The 18,160-nt window shown below is 37.5% G+C and overlaps 1 protein-coding gene across 1 annotated transcript in view; it reads left to right on the top strand.

The window, feature by feature from the left end:
- LOC137295159 (endoplasmic reticulum membrane-associated RNA degradation protein-like) overlaps positions 1 to 18,160 on the top strand; it is a 98,909-nt gene that overhangs the window by 24,923 nt on the left and 55,826 nt on the right. Inside the window, exon 18 of the mRNA XM_067826481.1 lies at positions 130 to 273. Within this exon, the coding sequence (XP_067682582.1) occupies positions 130 to 273 (144 nt within the window). The remainder of the gene's footprint in view (positions 1 to 129; positions 274 to 18,160) is intronic.

Here is an 18,160-nt window from a genome sequence, read left to right as displayed (position 1 = left end):
GTTGATGTCATCTCATCATCATACTCAACATTACCACCAAGACATTGCAGGATGCCATCATGTAGCTGTCATATTGCAGTGTGCAGTAATAAACAATCAGACAGGAACTAACTCTGTATCATTCACAAGGTTCCTCAAAGCCTGCCTCCAGTACACAGAGAACCTAAGGACCTTTTCTGGCCCTGACAGGAACAAGTGGACGGAATGTACAGACCTCACCATCAGGTTCCTACCTCGTCTTGTCACAGCAGTCAACGAGAACATGTTCCTTGGGTAAGGAAATCTAGAAAAAGAAACGCCTGAAAATGAGATCCTATCTCACAACTTGCACCTCTCTAGCTTCATTTGACCATGAGTGGAAACAAATTAAACTATGCTCCAGACCTAATTTGTCTATGTCTCTGGCCTGTGCATGCCTCTCCCTATCCAGACACGATCACTAGTCAGCGACACTGCAAGTGGCATGTGCAGTCTTCATCCACATGATCATGATGAATGCTCAATCTCATGAGAGAGGTGCAAGTCTTGAGATAGTATAAGTACCTAAATGTACAATTTATATTTAAAATTTCCAATTTCAGTGTTTTCACACTTTCTTTGAGTTTTTCTTTTGTAGAAACTGCAGAATCTGATTGGATTCTCAAGGACCATAGGAACTAGCCATCATTTGATACGCCATGATGGTTATTATAATGTTATCTGCTTTGACACAGAGGTGACTATGAGGTGTCTTTCGTTTTTTGGGAATAACAGTAGAGGGAAACTTTCTATCAAATCAGAAAAAAATATGAATAGGACCATGAGTTTTTCTTTTTTCTGATAAAATTGTAATTCATTTTTTCATGAATTCATTATCATCATCAAAAAAATATAATGTACTGAACATATACATACTTGATAAGGATATTGAGAAAGTCATAATCTTTCTGGAAACAGCTATGTTATAACAGTACTAGTAATAGGTTTGCTGCATCAGCAAATGGTGGCAGAATTTTATCAAGGGTTGAGACAATCTATAGGCACTTCTGAAGTTGGAAAATCTTGATGTGATGAACATCTTTGTTGCTTGTGGCAACATCAACTCCTTGCAACTTGGTATGGTATAAATAGTATAAATCCTCACCACATGATATTGTATACTTCAGTTTTGCAAAATCTTAAATCTTATGGCAACCATGCTACTCAAAATAAGTTAAGGATAACATGATGCTTTATATTACTACAGTTAATCTAATTTTGAATGATAGATTAACTCGCGTGTTATGAAAGCGACAGATAGTCCTTAACTTTTTTCGAGTAGCGTAGATCAAATCAGGTAATGTGAAAGAATTGGATACTCCTGAACCTCTTTTGAGTAGTATTAATATAAGGTGAAAGAGACTGATGGTCCTTAACTTGTTTTGAGTTCACATAAATGAGCGCCCTGTTAAGGTTTAAGTGGCAGTTAACATATGAAAGGGAGAGTGAGTTTGTAATTATTAACCTCTTGTCAGCAATCTTGAATTTTCTACTCATCAAGTAAAACCATATGAAACACATAGGTTTGGTGTTTGATTATTTTGGCATACATCTGAATCAATTGTATGAAAGCCTGACAAAAATCTGCAAATTTATCTAACAGCATAACTGCTTTACACTGTCTCCCTTGCAAACATATGCCAATTGATTTTGGAAGTGGTTTGTGTTTTTGTGTCCCCTGCTGACACGTGCAGCTCAGTCTGCAAGTGACCTCCATCACCTCTAGGGGTCAAAGCAATGTTTGCTGAACATCTCTGTCTTAGATGTGGTCAGCTTATAAGGTACGCTGTGATCACCACGTTTAATAACTTGATGTTAATCCTGTTCATCTGTCAATCATTCCAGCAATGGACAAACTGAAAAACATTTTGTAGTCAAATTGTGACATGCCTAAGACAGCAGCTGTAATTCTATACAGCCATTGTTTAAACAGGAAATCTTCTGTGGATAAAATACTTGTGTAAACATATCTGGCCCAAGACAGTTTTTCACGCATAGCCCTTAGCACCATGGGAGATGTTTGACCACGTTCCTCAAACAATTAACTCTATATTTGGATAATGTAAAGGTGTGTTGGAGTTAAAGGCTTGTTAGGATTACGTTATGGTTGAGATTTAGCTGGGTCACACAAGGACATTATTAGATAATTAATATTTTGATATGTATGTTTGATAATTAAATTAATAAGTAAGTAATGAGTAAAATACATCTATTGCCTTGTGGAAAATATAATCTTGTTCTTTCAGTAAAGTTGCCAATTTTATCAAGGTGTTTTTGCCTGTTTTTCATGTCATTATACATATTTGTTTAATTTATGCCAAATGTCTGTTTTGAAGAAGGCAGTAAACATGGTATATATATTTAACCGTGTTTATACATTGATGATTTGGGTTTTTTTTAAAGGGAAGAGCAGTGATAATTGGCTGTTTATGCCGTAATGGATCAACATCATGATTTCAGAAATGTTGGAAACTTATAGAAATTGTAAAATGGTTGCTCAGCATGCTGGAGAATCCTGGTACAATTCCTGAGGTACAATATATGAAGCCTGTATCTGGTGTCCCCCACCATGATGTTGTAGGAATATTGCTTTAAGTGGTGTGGAACCAAACTAAGCTGATTCACTTACTCACATACTAACATGAATGAGAATGTGCCTCAAGTCGTGTCAATACATGCACATGTTTTAATTGTAGGTGAAGTGAAGAATGATATTACAGCAATAATTATTACAGCAATGACAATGTTCTACTATATGTTCTGTAAGTACACAATTAATCTATTTGGCCATTTTTTGTAAATTATGTCAATCCTGGTTTTTTATCTGGCTATGCATCTTTCGACTATTACAATATCCTGTAGTATCTTCATGAATTCTGCTACAAGTAGAAGTTTATTATTGATGCTAGAAATAAGCACATGTTAGTCTGTACTGTATCTGTAGTAAGGGAAGGTGAAGACTGTCCACCCGAGTGTGTGACCCCAGATCCTGTTCTGACTGACCCCTGTGACGTTTAGTGATCAGTTCTGTTTGAGAGGAAATGGCGCTAAGAGTCTAGTCTTGTAATTCCTGTCTCAAAGACCATATGGAGCAAGTTGAGGTTTAGCAAGGATTCATTATCATCGTTCATGTCTATTTTTGTTTTGCTATGCTGATGACATAGAACCACCTAGATACAATGTCTTCTGTTTATTTTGTGAAGGAATTCTATTTTAATCTTTAGAGTACAGTAAATGAACTTCCCAGGTATAAAGCAGGTACCTTGTAAACAGTGGAAAAAATAGGACATTGCTGATCAGGTTTGGTACTTAATAGTAATTGTCACCAGTACATGTATGAGTCACCTGAAGTGAGCAACAAGTTTACAATATGTCTTGTGCTTTTCTTAGGCAATAAACCTGCTCTGTTTCCAATATTGACAAATGTTATATGTACATTAACTGACTAAACCGAATTTGAAACCAAACAGCTGTAAATATGCCTTCCAACAAAAAAAGAATGCCATTTAAAAGTACTTGCTTCTGTAGTAGATGGGGTGATTCAGTCAGAGGTGCATTATTGTGATATGACAGCCTCTGACTGGCAAATCAAAATGAAGTCATTAAAAAATTCTGCATTGACTGGCATGACAAAATTATGTGGTGCTGAACCAACCTGTATATACAGAGTTGCCAACCAAAACGGTTTAGTTTCAGTGGTGGCAGCACAATTTATGGAGCAAAAGGAGAAACCGTATCAAAAAATTTCACAGTAGTTCTCCAGCTATCTCCTGGGCCCCGTTTCACAAAGCTCTCATAAGTCTAAGATCCGGTAACTTTCCTTGTAGCATCTGTAGCTCCTGTGTTTCGGTGTAGGAGGTACAATAGCTATGAGAAAAGTTATGGCTTATGAGAGTTTATGAGAGTTTTGTGAAACTGCACCCTGTTTTGTAAGGGTTATGAAGGTTTCTTCCTTTGAGGCTGTCATGTCATCACCTGTTGATATGAGTTTGCTGGAACGTTAGTTTCGCAATCAGCAGTAAGTCCATTTCTTCTGTCTCCTGTTGTCAAGTTGCTGGAATACTGCTAAAACTTTAAAAGTGATGTAAAATTTGCTCACTCTTTCTGTCCTCTAATATAGCAGAACTCATATACAACCATACACACTGCCATGTAAACAAGACATGAAGATCCAGGTTAGAAATGTTCTTCAGCCATCCATGCTTGTCGAAAGAGGTGATTAATGGGTTCTGGTAGTCAAGCTCACTGACTTGGTTGACACACGTCATCATATCCCAACTGCGTACATCAATGCTGTTGTTTTTTATCACTAGATTGTCTGATCCACAAACAAACAAACAAACAAACCATGTAATAATTAAAGAATAACTGATACCGACTTCATTAAACCTTGAAGATCTGTTTGAGAAATCATGTTCAGAAACCCATACTTGTTGGAAGAGATGACTAACAGGATTGGGCGACAGTTAACACATGTCATTGTATCCCAGTTGTGTAGATCAATGCTCTTGTTGTTTATCACTGGATTGTCTGATCCACAAACAAACAAACAAACCATGTAGTAGTAAAAGAGTAACTGATACTGACTTCATTAAAACTTCATTAAATCATGTTCAGAAACCCATGCTTGTTGGAACAGGATTGGGTGACAGTTAGCACATGTCATCATATCCCATTTGTGTAGATCAATGCTCTTGTTGTTTATCACTGGATTGTGTTGTCCAGATTCCATTATTCACAGACTGCCTCCATATTGCTGGAACATTAGCTGACATTAAACAATACACAAACACAAACAACACACCATATAATATTAACTGATACTGCCTCCATCACTGACCTGATCTAAGATAGAAAAATGTTGTCATAAACTGTCCTGTGTTGAGGCAGCCCTGGCACCATAATGTACTTTGTGATTTGTACTGGGAAGAGGTGACAGGAGCCTGGACCCCGAACTGTCCTTGTAATCCCCACCTGGTGTGAGCTGAAGACAGGTAGCATGGTGAAGAGCTGTGTTTGCTTGTTACTGTAGATGGACATGGCCCACAACGTATGGGAGATTATCATCAGTTTGCACACAGTCTCACATCATAGCCCGGGGAGTTTGGGGCATAACTGTGGTATTCCATCATGCGGCTTGTTAGGGAAGTAGTACGGATTTTGTCATGTAATACATGTAAACATGTTCGAAGTTTGAGAAAGCACGTCAGCCTTTTTTTAAAACTTATTGTATGTTCAGTTAAGGAAATTTTCCAAATTGAAATCTTGGGTAATGATTGCTTGAATCTGTGTTTGTTGCAGAGATGCATGCAGGGACATTTGTGATTGGGATGGTGGTTGAAAAAAAACTGTATTGACATATTTACAAACTGACATGTGTTTGTATAGTTTTCCTTATGCAATCATTCCTTTGTGCTTTGGCAACATTTCCACTGAGGTTAAATTGTTCATTTGATTTCTTTGAATAGAATTTTGATGTTTTCAGATGTAGAGTTTAGATGGGCTATTATTGTTTATTCATGAACTAATTAAAGAAACATTTCCCAGAAAACTGATTTAACAAAGAACAGAATCCAGTTTGAACCAGCCTGTTGGCAGATGTAAGCTGGGATGGTAACAGGCTCTTGTATTTGAATACATGACACATTGTTATGGAAAACAATGTTTCAGAGCTAAGTCTTGCTCCTTCATCAGGTGATAAAAAGAAGTTGTTATCTATAAATGTTCTATAAAAAATGTGGCATGTATTCATGTTTGTCCAACTTCTAAACGCCTTTCCGGAACTTCAAACACTTGTATTGTCTGTAGGGTTATTTAGTACAATTGCATCGAAGATCATTTATATCACATGCTTTAAAATTATCATGGAACTAAGAGGTACCTGTACATGACTAGGTAGTAGTTTCAGAAGGTAACACCTTGCTGCCGTCATCAACAACAGTTCCAGTATGACGCTTCCTGCAGATAAAGAGTCTTGTGTGAACTAGTGATTCTAATTGGACTCACAATTATCCTGCTGTCAGTGCTACAAGATCATCTGGGTATTTCAGTGTAACCATCCACTGAAATTTGGCTGAATTAGCATTAAGCACTGTGATAGTTCTGGGAGAATGTGTGCTTTATTACACTGCATGTTGGTGGAGCGAACTGTATTCCTTTTATAAGATGCAGAATGTAATTCTTTCTTCGGGTAATTATGATCAATCTAAGGCAGAAAACAAATTGAGAACCCTTGCATGGGGCTAACTGACTCACTGTCCTATTGACGTTTCTGCCCCCTTCGTTAATATGAATATTACCAGAAAAGGAAATGATAAGCAGTTTGATGATGGTTTATATTCAGGTTAAATATCTTCTCGAGTGTTTTGATGTTATAATAGTACAAAATACACTGGGGTAGAGCGAGCTGTATTTCTTTTCTAAGATGCCATATACAATGATCATTAATCTAAGTCAGAAAACAAAAAGTATCGGTGACTTAAATTACGAATCCTTGCACAGGGCTAACTGGCGCAATGTCCTGTTGACGTGTCTGTCACCCTTTGTCAAGACAAATCTTACAGTCAGAAAACAAAAAGTATCGGTGACTTAAATTACGAATCCTTGCACAGGGCTAACTGGTGCGATGTCCTGTTGACATGTCTGTCACCCTTTGTCAAGACAAATCTTACCAGAAAAAACAAATGATACACAATTTGATGACAGTTTACATTTGGGTTCATTATCTTCTCTAGATTATTTTAAGTGCATCTGTGATTAACGTAAACTATATGGGGCAATATGAACATCGCATTTCTACTACCAACATAAGATTGTATTAGTACATCCAGAATTGTGAATCGAACTGAGATATGTCATCTGTCAGAAAACATAGATGTAATGTTTCCACCAGTGATGTTAGCTGAATGAAGCAAGTACAAACCAAGAAACATGAAGCATCGGAGTAGTTTACTGTAGGAGGCTGTACGATGACAACTCACATGCACTGTGACATCATTTACATTGTGATGTAATGCAAAAGTGTTCAGTTACGAGGGTACAAACTAGAATTACACAGTGATGCTAGTACATTATGATGTAAGGGAAAAAGTGCACATCGTCTGATAAAATACTGTTGGTGCCTTTGATGTTTCGCTGAAACATTTTAGAATATTCCATGCCTGTCGTAAGAGTCGAATAACAGGATCGAGTGGTCATGCTTGTTGACATACTTGACACGTGTCATTGTATGCAAGTTATGTAGATCAATGCTCATGCTGTTGATTGGTGGATTGTCTGGTCCAGATTCAGTAATTTACAGAGTGCTGTCATACAGCTGGAATATTGTTGAGTGTAGCATGGAGAGACAGGGGAGACCCTATCAGGTTTCAGATTAGAACTGACCCAAAGCAATAAAAACTGATCTGAAGAGCTATTCAGGTGGCCTGATTCCATGTCTTGGTTGAATACAAGTTATAGAACTTTAGATGCCCAGGTTACTGCTCACAACATTGATCACTGGATTTTCTAGTCAGATTTTATTGTATCACAGGCTGCAGTCATATGATCAGAATATAAGTCAGCTGAGTGCAATGTTGAACATCAAACAAACAAACACAACAAGTTGAAGTGCAATGTACTTTAAAGCACAATGTTTTATTGTTTTTGAAAGAATATTTATTCATGTGGCTGTATTAACTAAGATCCCAGAAATCCGTTGGGCCATTGTTTGAGCAGGATGCTGTTGATCCTAGCCCAGCTGGAAGTTGAGGACGCTCAGCTTCTACAACTGTCATATTTTCTCTCACTGAAGAAAATGAAAAACTTCGAAACTTGTGTAACTTAGATATTTGCTGCTTTATTTCTTTCCAGGTGTGACATTTCATACAATATTATGATTTGTTGTGTATGATTTCACTTCCAGCTCATGATGAAATTACAGACGGCAATATTTCAGGTTTAGGAGTGCATGTTCCGTTATTTGAGGAATTTTCTCACACTCTAAAATCTTTCACTGGAGTGAAGTGTAGAAAGAATTTAAATTTCGAGTCCTAGAAAAAATTTTATCCTGTTGGAATAAGGAAGTAGGCTTTTATGTAAGCTGATAATATACAGCTTGGAGGACAACTAATCTTACAACATAATATTTGTTTGTGGTAATCTTCTGAACTGAAGGTGAGAATCTTAACAGTAAATAAAATCAACTCATACATGTACTCTCTTCACCTTGATGTTTTCTGGAGAATTGTTTGCTTTTGTCTACATGTATCTTTTTCCAAACATATCAAAGAACATCAGAAATCTTTCTATTCCAGCAAAGTGTGCTAAAAAGGGTTTCTAAGTCAGACATATTGAATGATCAAGTGCAATCTCCACGCTTGATATTTACAGTATTCAGAAGTTTTATGTACAAATAGATCCATATTGTTAGCAGCTAGGTAAATGCTATCTGAAAAACATATCCCAGGGTTCAAATGCTGGTGTATTTCGTTTCTAGTCCTTGCCAGGCCCAGTCCTTGGGGATGTTTTCTATGGTTTATATGTGTTAACGTGTCGAAAAAGTAACAATGCTTTTTGTTTGTTCCAAACTGTTTTTCATTGTTAGAGGTGAAAGATATGCTTTTGAATAAACATAGCTAAAACAGACGGCCATGGATGGCGTTGAAATGGATGGAATTTATGTTTTTTTGATACCAGGAACTGTATTTTTGTAACTTAACAGGTTGTAGGGTGGAAATGCTATTTGTTGGGTCTGATAAGGTAAAGTTGTTATAAATTTACAATGGATGTTTATTATGTACATATGCATGGTTATGACTGAGGTTCCAAATCTTTTTTAAAAGCGACTCGCCACAGAGCAAGTGACATCAAGAAAGTAACTTGTCCTGAATAATGTTCCACTTGCCACAGGGCAAGGGACATCAAGAAAGTAACTTGTCCTGAATAATGTTCCACTTGCCACAGAGCAAGTGACATCAAGAAAGTAACTTGTCCTGAATAATGTTCCACTTGCCACAGGGCAAGGGACATCAAGAAAGTAACTTGTCCTGAATAATGTTCCACTTGCCACAGGGCAAGGGACATCAAGAAAGTAACTTGTCCTGAATGATGTTCCACTTGCCACAGAGCAAGTGACATCAAGAAAGTAACTTGTCCTGAATAATGTTCCACTTGCCACAGGGCAAGTGACATCAAGAAAGTAACTTGTCCTGAATAATGTTCCACTTGCCACAGGGCAAGTGACATCAAGAAAGTAACTTGTCCTGAATAATGTTCCACTTGCCACAGGGCAAGTAACATCAAGAAAGTAACTTGTCCTGAATAATGTTCCACTTGCCACAGGGCAAGTGACATCAAGAAAGTAACTTGTCCTGAATAATGTTCCACTTGCCACAGGGCAAGTGACATCAAGAAAGTAACTTGTCCTGAATGATGTTCCACTTGCCACAGAGCAAGTGACATCAAGAAAGTAACTTGTCCTGAATAATGTTCCACTTGCCACAGGGCAAGTAACATCAAGAAAGTAACTTGTCCTGAATAATGTTCCACTTGCCACAGAGCAAGTGACATCAAGAAAGTAACTTGTCCTGAATAATGTTCCACTTGCCACAGGGCAAGTGACATCAAGAAAGTAACTTGTCCTGAATAATGTTCCACTTGCCACAGGGCAAGTGACATCAAGAAAGTAACTTGTCCTGAATAATGTTCCACTTGCCACAGAGCAAGTGACATCAAGAAAGTAACTTGTCCTGAATAATGTTCCACTTGCCACAGAGCAAGTGACATCAAGAAAGTAACTTGTCCTGAATAATGTTCCACTTGCCACAGGGCAAGTGACATCAAGAAAGTAACTTGTCCTGAATAATGTTCCACTTGCCACAGGGCAAGTGACATCAAGAAAGTAACTTGTCCTGAATAATGTTCCACTTGCCACAGGGCAAGTGACATCAAGAAAGTAACTTGTCCTGAATAATGTTCCACTTGCCACAGGGCAAGTGACATCAAGAAAGTAACTTGTCCTGAATAATGTTCCACTTGCCACAGGGCAAGTGACATCAAGAAAGTAACTTGTCCTGAATAATGTTCCACTTGCCACAGAGCAAGTGACATCAAGAAAGTAACTTGTCCTGAATAATGTTCCACTTGCCACAGGGCAAGTGACATCAAGAAAGTAACTTGTCCTGAATAATGTTCCACTTGCCACAGGGCAAGTGACATCAAGAAAGTAACTTGTCCTGAATAATGTTCCACTTGCCACAGGGCAAGTGACATCAAGAAAGTAACTTGTCCTGAATAATGTTCCACTTGCCACAGGGCAAGTGACATCAAGAAAGTAACTTGTCCTGAATAATGTTCCACTTGCCACAGGGCAAGGGACATCAAGAAAGTAACTTGTCCTGAATAATGTTCCACTTGCCACAGGGCAAGTAACATCAAGAAAGTAACTTGTCCTGAATAATGTTCCACTTGCCACAGAGCAAGTGACATCAAGAAAGTAACTTGTCCTGAATAATGTTCCACTTGCCCAGATTTTATGACACAATGTTTGATGTTGTTTACTGGACTATTTATTGAAGAGTGATAACTTTCAAAGAACGATAGCTGTAAATTTTCATTATTGTGAAATGTAATAGTTACTTTATGAGCAGATATGAAATGAAATCCAAGATTATTTGCAGTTTGAAACCATAAGGGGAAATTAGCTAGTAGTCCAAGGACAAGTAAGATACCTTCATTTGATTGCCTAAAATGAAAACTGACTTGTCCTGGGCGTCGGGTGATGAGATTTTTGAACCCCTGTATGATTGTGGTTGTGGTCTTTGTTGTGTTTGGCAGAAAGAGTTTGGTTCTCTTGTTTTAGTGCCTTTTAAAACAGATCATATTATAATCGCAGACATATTTCATTAGTTTAGCCTGTGCTGGGATAAAAAGCAAGCTGTATAGATACTGATCATTTATAACATGCTTTGAACTGACTGTATTTTCAACTTTTAGGTCATCATGCTGTAGAATTATGATCAGTTGATTTTTATATTTGAGACCAATGACTTTTATTTATGACATGCTTTTAACTGACTGTGTTTTCAACTTTGACGTCATCATGCTGTAGAATTATGATCAGTTGATTTTTATATTTTGGACCAATGACTTTTATTTATGACATGCTTTTAACTGACTGTGTTTTCAACTTTGACGTCATCATGCTGTAGAATTATGATCAGTTGATTTTTATATTTTGGACCAATGACTTTTACTAATAGAAATGTTGCTTACTTCATTGTCATATCTAGATTCTATGTTTGAAGGATGGGGGGTATCTTCGTTGGATTTTTTGTTATAGTTTCTGATGTCTATAATACCTTTGTGAACTAGCGTATTCAGGCATGAGTATAAATGTAGTTTGTAAAATACCAAAGTAAAAAATCTTTTGAAAATTTAAAAGTTATTGTTTAAAAATTTCAAATTTGTTTTTATCAACTTTGGCTCAGTGTGCAACTGTCAGAGTTCAGAAGGGTCAAAGTGTATGCAACATAATTCTATATGCTATATGGTAATATTTTGAGCATGTTGTTGGTCATACTATGGTGTGAATGAGTCCAAAAATGCCTTGACCTGCACTCAGCCCATGAAATATCCCAAGATTAACCGAAAGTCTGAAAACACAGTGTGAAATGTGCCCTAACAGTGGTGGAAATCTTCAGCCTATCATTAGCTTTCTATTGCCAAAGCTTAAGGGATACAAACCCTCTGTCAGTGTACCACAATGAACTTAAGGGCACAAGCCAGGAATAATTGTCCCTGTGAGCAGCTTTGCAATGGATTACTGGATAATCATTAAATTGATGCTACAGATATCTGTTTATTGATATTGCTGTTACGAGAGTCTTGTTTGTGTTGTTTTTTCGAAATGGCTACCAATGAGAATACTCCACATTTTTTTTTTAGAATCGAAAAAAGGTGAATGGCTGCAATACCACATGGCCTGGCTTCCGAAGCAACCATTTGGTGTGATATCTGACACCTGGGTGATGATATGAGAAAAAAGGGGGTCCAAAGAAATAGTTGGAATGAATTTGATAAACTTGACATAGGATTAAGGGCAAGTATTTTCAATTGGTTGTTTATTGTTTTGGAAATGTTACATGTTTAACTATTGTCAGATTGTTGGGTTCTCAGTACAGATAGTTTACTGCCAGATTTGTCTGGTCAGTGGTGTCCAGGGATGTTCTCATTGCTGTGACTTGGTGACTGGTTTTGGACTGTAGAAGATGCTTTTGTTTTATTGGTATGTATGGGAATGTTGGAGGCTTGTAAATGTGGATTGAAAGATGAAGTATATTTGTCCAACAGGACCATAGGTTACATGACTGCCAAATGTAGAATGTCAATCAATTTTAAAAGTTTTTCTGGCATCCATTCCACCATTTGGTATCTATTTGCCTGTAGTGTGGAAGGTTAACTGATGTTTAGGATGGTGTTACCATACAGGCCGCTCATTATTCAGGTATGCAAGGGCTGGTCAGCTCAGAGTCTGTACTGTCTCAGACTTGGAAGTCCTAGTCCTCACAGTAATGACAATGAGGACAGCATCTGTCCCAAGTAGTACAAACACACCGTCATTTTATTTGTGCCAATATGCTATTTAGCCCCATTTCACTTGTAATTATTCTTTCTGTTGAATGTAGAAGTATAGCTCTCATTTGTTTTGGAATTACGTGAACCACCTAGATTACTTATTAACCTAGTCCTGATATATTTAAAATTTGTTTTATGGAAAGGTACCTAAGGGGTGTGCCTACAAAATGGTAAATCTGTGCCCTAATGCATGGTGAAAGGGTACCCTAGTCCTGTACCCTTAAAAAATAGTAAAAGGATACCCAGGTGGTATTGCCCCAACAATGGTATCGGATATTTAAATTGATATCACCAAATGCATGGTAAAAGGGTGCTGTGGATTTATTGTGTGTAAAGAGGGAGGTACGAAACTTAATAATTACCAAGAGCCAAATATTTTGAAATAATGCAAACTTTAATATGTTTATGCTTTAATATTTAGTTTATTGATCATTTATAGCAAAGTGGCTGTAATCATCATAAACTTCCAGGCAGGTGTATTGCTAACTTGTAAGATTGTCCTGATGACCTGAAAAATACTTTCATGAAATTGTGTCTGATAGATAAGCCCACCCCCTTTAACAGACTGCTTTTTTTGTCTCCAAACTTCAGCTTATCTTTGGTAATATATGGTACCCAAACACTATGCCTAAGAGTGGTACAGAATGCATAAGTGCTATACCCCAATGCACTGTACCCCAAAATGGTAAATGATATCTGAGCGTGATTCAGTGCCCAAAGTGTGGTAAAGGGTACCCAAGTGGTATGATCCAAATGTCAGTGAATGGTTCCTAATGAATTACATGGAATATGCTGATGACAAGTTTAAGGACCAGGTCCCAGTTTCTCAGAGCAGCCATTACGTCCATTCTTTAATGTAAGCCTTCCTTCATCATAACGCCAAGATGACTTGGAACAGAGTCCAGAAACTGAGATCAGTCATAAAATTGACTTTTCTTATTGGTGGAACAAGAAATTACTTTGTTACTTGTTTTACTTCAAAATATGTCATTAGAACATTGTCCTGAAAATTGTAAAAATTGGAAAGATTTGTCCATAACTTCATATCAGATGAAAGACACTTCCCTTCAGATGTTTTGTAATGGTATATTATTGATAGAACATTGGAATGAGTACAAAGTATGAAGCCTATTTCAGGTGTCTCCTGTCATGATATTGCTGGAATATTGCTAAAAGCGGCAGAAAACTAAACTCACTCGCTCACTGGAACAGTGGATGATATGCAGGTTTTCATTTGATAGGACAACATAATCCTCCTTTATTTCAAAATTTAAGGACATGGTAAAGGTCCAACAACTGATCCATGACGTGTCATTCACTCCATATAAACGATAGTGTGTCAAGGTTTCTAGAAATGAGTGTATTGTTTGACAGCAAGTGTTGCACCTTGGCTTATCTGTATTCTGTAACACGAAGACCCATGTTTCAAATGGGCAGAGTCTACAACTTATTGCCATTCCCAGTAGTGTACAAAACCTGGCTGCTTGTCAGTGTGAGGGTTGTGGTGGTCAGGCAAGGTGTCCACAGTAAGTTCCCCACAACCACACACAGATGCTGTAGGCTGCTACCAGTGAACTTACTGACATCTCTCTGGCCAGTCATCACTTCCATTTAGACTAAGCCCCTCATGTTGTCATAAATAGAGCCTGCTAGGCCCTTTGCACTAAACCCATGGAGAGTTCATACTTCTGCATTTCAGAAACTCGTCATAATTGCATTGTGGTGACTAGATTTGGGAGAATACATGGATATGTACTCAATTATCGGTAGATGACTTGGATTGAAAATTACTCAGTCAGAAAATTTAGAAAGACTTTGTCTTTAAATAAAGCATTTTCTCTGTCACAGTTTTTTGTCCTTCACCACGGCCTTTGTTATCATCATCAGCAGCATCATCATATCATCAACAGCAGCAGCAGCAGCGGCATCAGTGGTGATGGGGTAGCGTGTGCTTGTCGTCCTGAAAACATGAGTACAATATGCAAAACCCATTTGTGGTGCCCCATTACCATGATATTGCTGAAATATTGCTGAAAGTGGCGTAAAACCATACTCAGTCAGAAAGACAAGATTTATTGATGTCAGCTTCTTTATTGTGAATAGTGTGAAATTTTTAATTTAACCATGCTCTTTAGTCATCCAGTCTAAGTAAACTTAGTCTCCATATATTTCGTTACACTCCACCACTGAGTTTAACTAAACCTAGTAGAAGGTTGCATCAGGTAACCTTTGAGCAACAAATGGCCGTCCAATCAAACGGGAGACGGTTAAATAGATTTAACCAATCAGACAACAGCTACTATTTAGGAATCGGGGGGACTTTCAAAATATTCACATCACTGACACAGATCTCTCCACAAACAAAAATCTGCACATAACACAGTTATTTGACCTGCAGTATATACCCGTTTGGGTTGCTGTTGACATGGTTACCATTAGCTAATATTTCCGCAAGATGACATCCTTGAATATTGCCCAAACCACTATTTTCAGCGACTGTTTACTCACCGTTGTCATGGTTGTACGTATGCTGTGTGCATCACCTGGAAGCGAGCGTACGCTAAATAGCATTGGGAATCGTTCAGGTACGAACCTTTTCAAGATAAAAAGTTCAAAAGGTATGTGCGAATGTGCACTTTTGCGATTTGGTAAGCTGTGTTCTGATTGGTCAGTCTCAAAGGTTACCTGACGCGACCTCCCATAAGGTTTTGTTAGACTCAGTGGTGGAGTGTCACGAAAAGTACTGAGGATAAGTTTACTTAGACTGTCTAGTCATCAGTGTTGCTTTTCTTTAGCATTTTGTTTCCAAATCTAAATGCCCTCCAAATATTTCATACTCAGTCATCATCATCATCATCATCATCATCATCATCATCATCATCATCATGATCTGAGTCGTTCCCACCCTGTCTGACATCATGTATGCCTACAGTGCTTTTGTATCACACATTGTAAAGCACTGTAATGTTCAAATATCCTGCGAAGAAAGACAAATGTAAATCTGAGTAAAATACCCCATGATTGACTGAACCAGAACAAGTTTTCAAAACTTCCAAAAATACTGTAATTCAAGGTTGGAGACAAATACCAAACTTTCAACACAATTGGAAGATGCCTAGTCCGACTGTCGTATTTCCCGTCATAATCTGAACATTGTGACAGCACGTGGACAGTGCACTAAAGTTTTTGTTATAATATTGACTGTGGGAAGGTCTTTGTGATTCAGCAAGTGGTAATTAAGTTCATGTTTCTATTCCTATGAGAAATCCAAAGTATTTCGGCTCTGTAGTATTTGGGTCTTTAGACTTTTTAAATTTACTGATTAAATAAAAGAGTGTAAAGGATTCTGCAACAAACAAACAAACCTCAAACTGTAGGTCTCCTTACAATATTTGGGGATGTCAGACAACAGAAGAAATGACAAATGTTTATGATCCTTGCACTTGTTCTGGGATCACTTGATGAATGTCATGTTCAAATGTTATTTGTCATATATTTTTTGTCAAGCTGATACCAAAATAACTTTTAATTAACACTGGATAGTTGAAATTGAAATTACTACACAAATAATGATCTAAGGATTTTGTCAAATGTGTAATGCAAGATGCTTGCTGTGTAGCATTTATTTTCAAATCAGATCATAAGCAGCTATTTGTATGACATACTGCCTAGTGTGTGCTTATCAGTCACAGTTAGATTGTGATCATGTCAGGTATTCAGATATGTAGTTCAGGGGTGGTGGGGTAGTCTAGTGGTTAAAGTGTTTGCTCATCATGCTAAAGATCCAGTTTCAATTCCCCACATAGGTACATTGTGTGAAGCTCATTTCTGGTGTCACTCGCCATCTTATTGCTAAAGGTAAACCTCACTCACTCACTAACCCACCCACTCACCCACCCACCCACTCACTAATAGTTGAACATATCCTGTTTCACCTTGGCACTTCTGGCAAGCACATGTCAAGGCAGGTAAAATTTCTACCTTAAAAACAGGAGAATATACAGTATAAGCAAAAGCTGAATGTGACAGTGACTAGTGTGATAAACTGTGAAAATGTCTGCCATTAAAGTCTTAGACACTTTGGCCTACAATGCTGACACCTTGAACAAACAATCTTTTTTAACTTGACTTCCTTTTTATAGAAATATGATACTTGATTTCATCTGAAAATTTTGAAATGTAGATAAAAGAAACTTATATTTTTTTCGTTAAATTCAATGACAAAGTACTTTGTGTCAGTGAGTGAGTGAGTGAGTGCTCCAGATTCCAGGGGGTTGGGCCAAAGTTGAAGCAAATGTGTACATCATGATGTGGAACACTATATCCGTTGACAGGAAATTATTCGTGCAAAGTGTTAGATAGGTTTGGGAAGATTTGAACAGGCACATGTCTTATGTTGTCTGTCTCTCCAAATTATGCTTTGTCTTATTTAGATATGTTTTTTTTTTCTTTTCACTGGTATAAACAGAACATGTTTGTGACATGAATATGATGTGATGTTTAATTAGGAAATTTAGTTCGCTCTACACCAGTTTTTTTCATAAAGTATAGTTTTGCCCTGGACTATTATAATTAAAGCACAAGGATGGTGGTCCGAGTGTACAAAATACACTGGGGTAGAGCGAGCTGTATTTCTTTTCTAAGATGCCATATACAATGATAATTACAATATTAATCGAAGTCAGAAAACAAAAAGTATTGGTGACTTAAATTAAGAATCCTTGCACAGGGCTATCTGGCGCGATGTCCTGTTGACGTGTCTGTCACCCTTTTTCAAGGCAAATCTTACCAGAAAAAACAAATGATGCACGATTTGATGACAGTTTACGTTTGGGTTCATTATCTTCTCTAGATTATTCTAAGTGCATCTGTGATTTACGTAAACCATAAGGGGTAATATGAACGTTGCATTTCTGCTACCAACCCAAGTTTAGATAAGTACATCCAGATGAAGCTGACTAGTCAAGCGACATTCCACGATTGCATTGTGGGAAAGTAAGCATTGCGAACATTACCATGTCATGGTTAAATTGTGAGTCAAACTGAGATATTTTATCCGGAAAACAGAAACGTAATGTTTCCACCAGTGATGTTAGCTGAGTGAAGCAAGTACAAACCAAGAAACATGATGCAACGGAGTAGTTTACTGTATGAGGAGGCTGGTGAGGTAATGACAGCTGACATGCATCGTGATGTTGGTTACATTGTGACATACAGTAAGATACCTTTATAACAAACTCCATGGGACCGCTGAAATTACTTCATTATATCTGTAGTTCGTTATTCACGAAAATCCATTGAAAGAACAATAAAAGCACAACAAATACAGTATGATACATTCATACTCAGTTTATTCATGCAATCATGCATTCATGCATTCATACGACAGTTACATTCTTTTCACTATAAAGTCACTAATCCTACTTTGTCCACTCTGGGCTGACTGCATACGTCCCACAGCCTCATTCAAGTGGGCAAACGAATCAAATGAAGAGATATCAGTTGTCTTCTGTGACACAAGAAAATT

Source organism: Haliotis asinina, chromosome 8, assembly GCF_037392515.1.
Source record: "Haliotis asinina isolate JCU_RB_2024 chromosome 8, JCU_Hal_asi_v2, whole genome shotgun sequence".
Lineage (NCBI taxonomy): Eukaryota > Metazoa > Mollusca > Gastropoda > Lepetellida > Haliotidae > Haliotis > Haliotis asinina.
The sequence above is the reverse complement of the archived record's forward strand: the minus strand, read 5'-3'. Positions and strand labels throughout refer to the sequence as shown.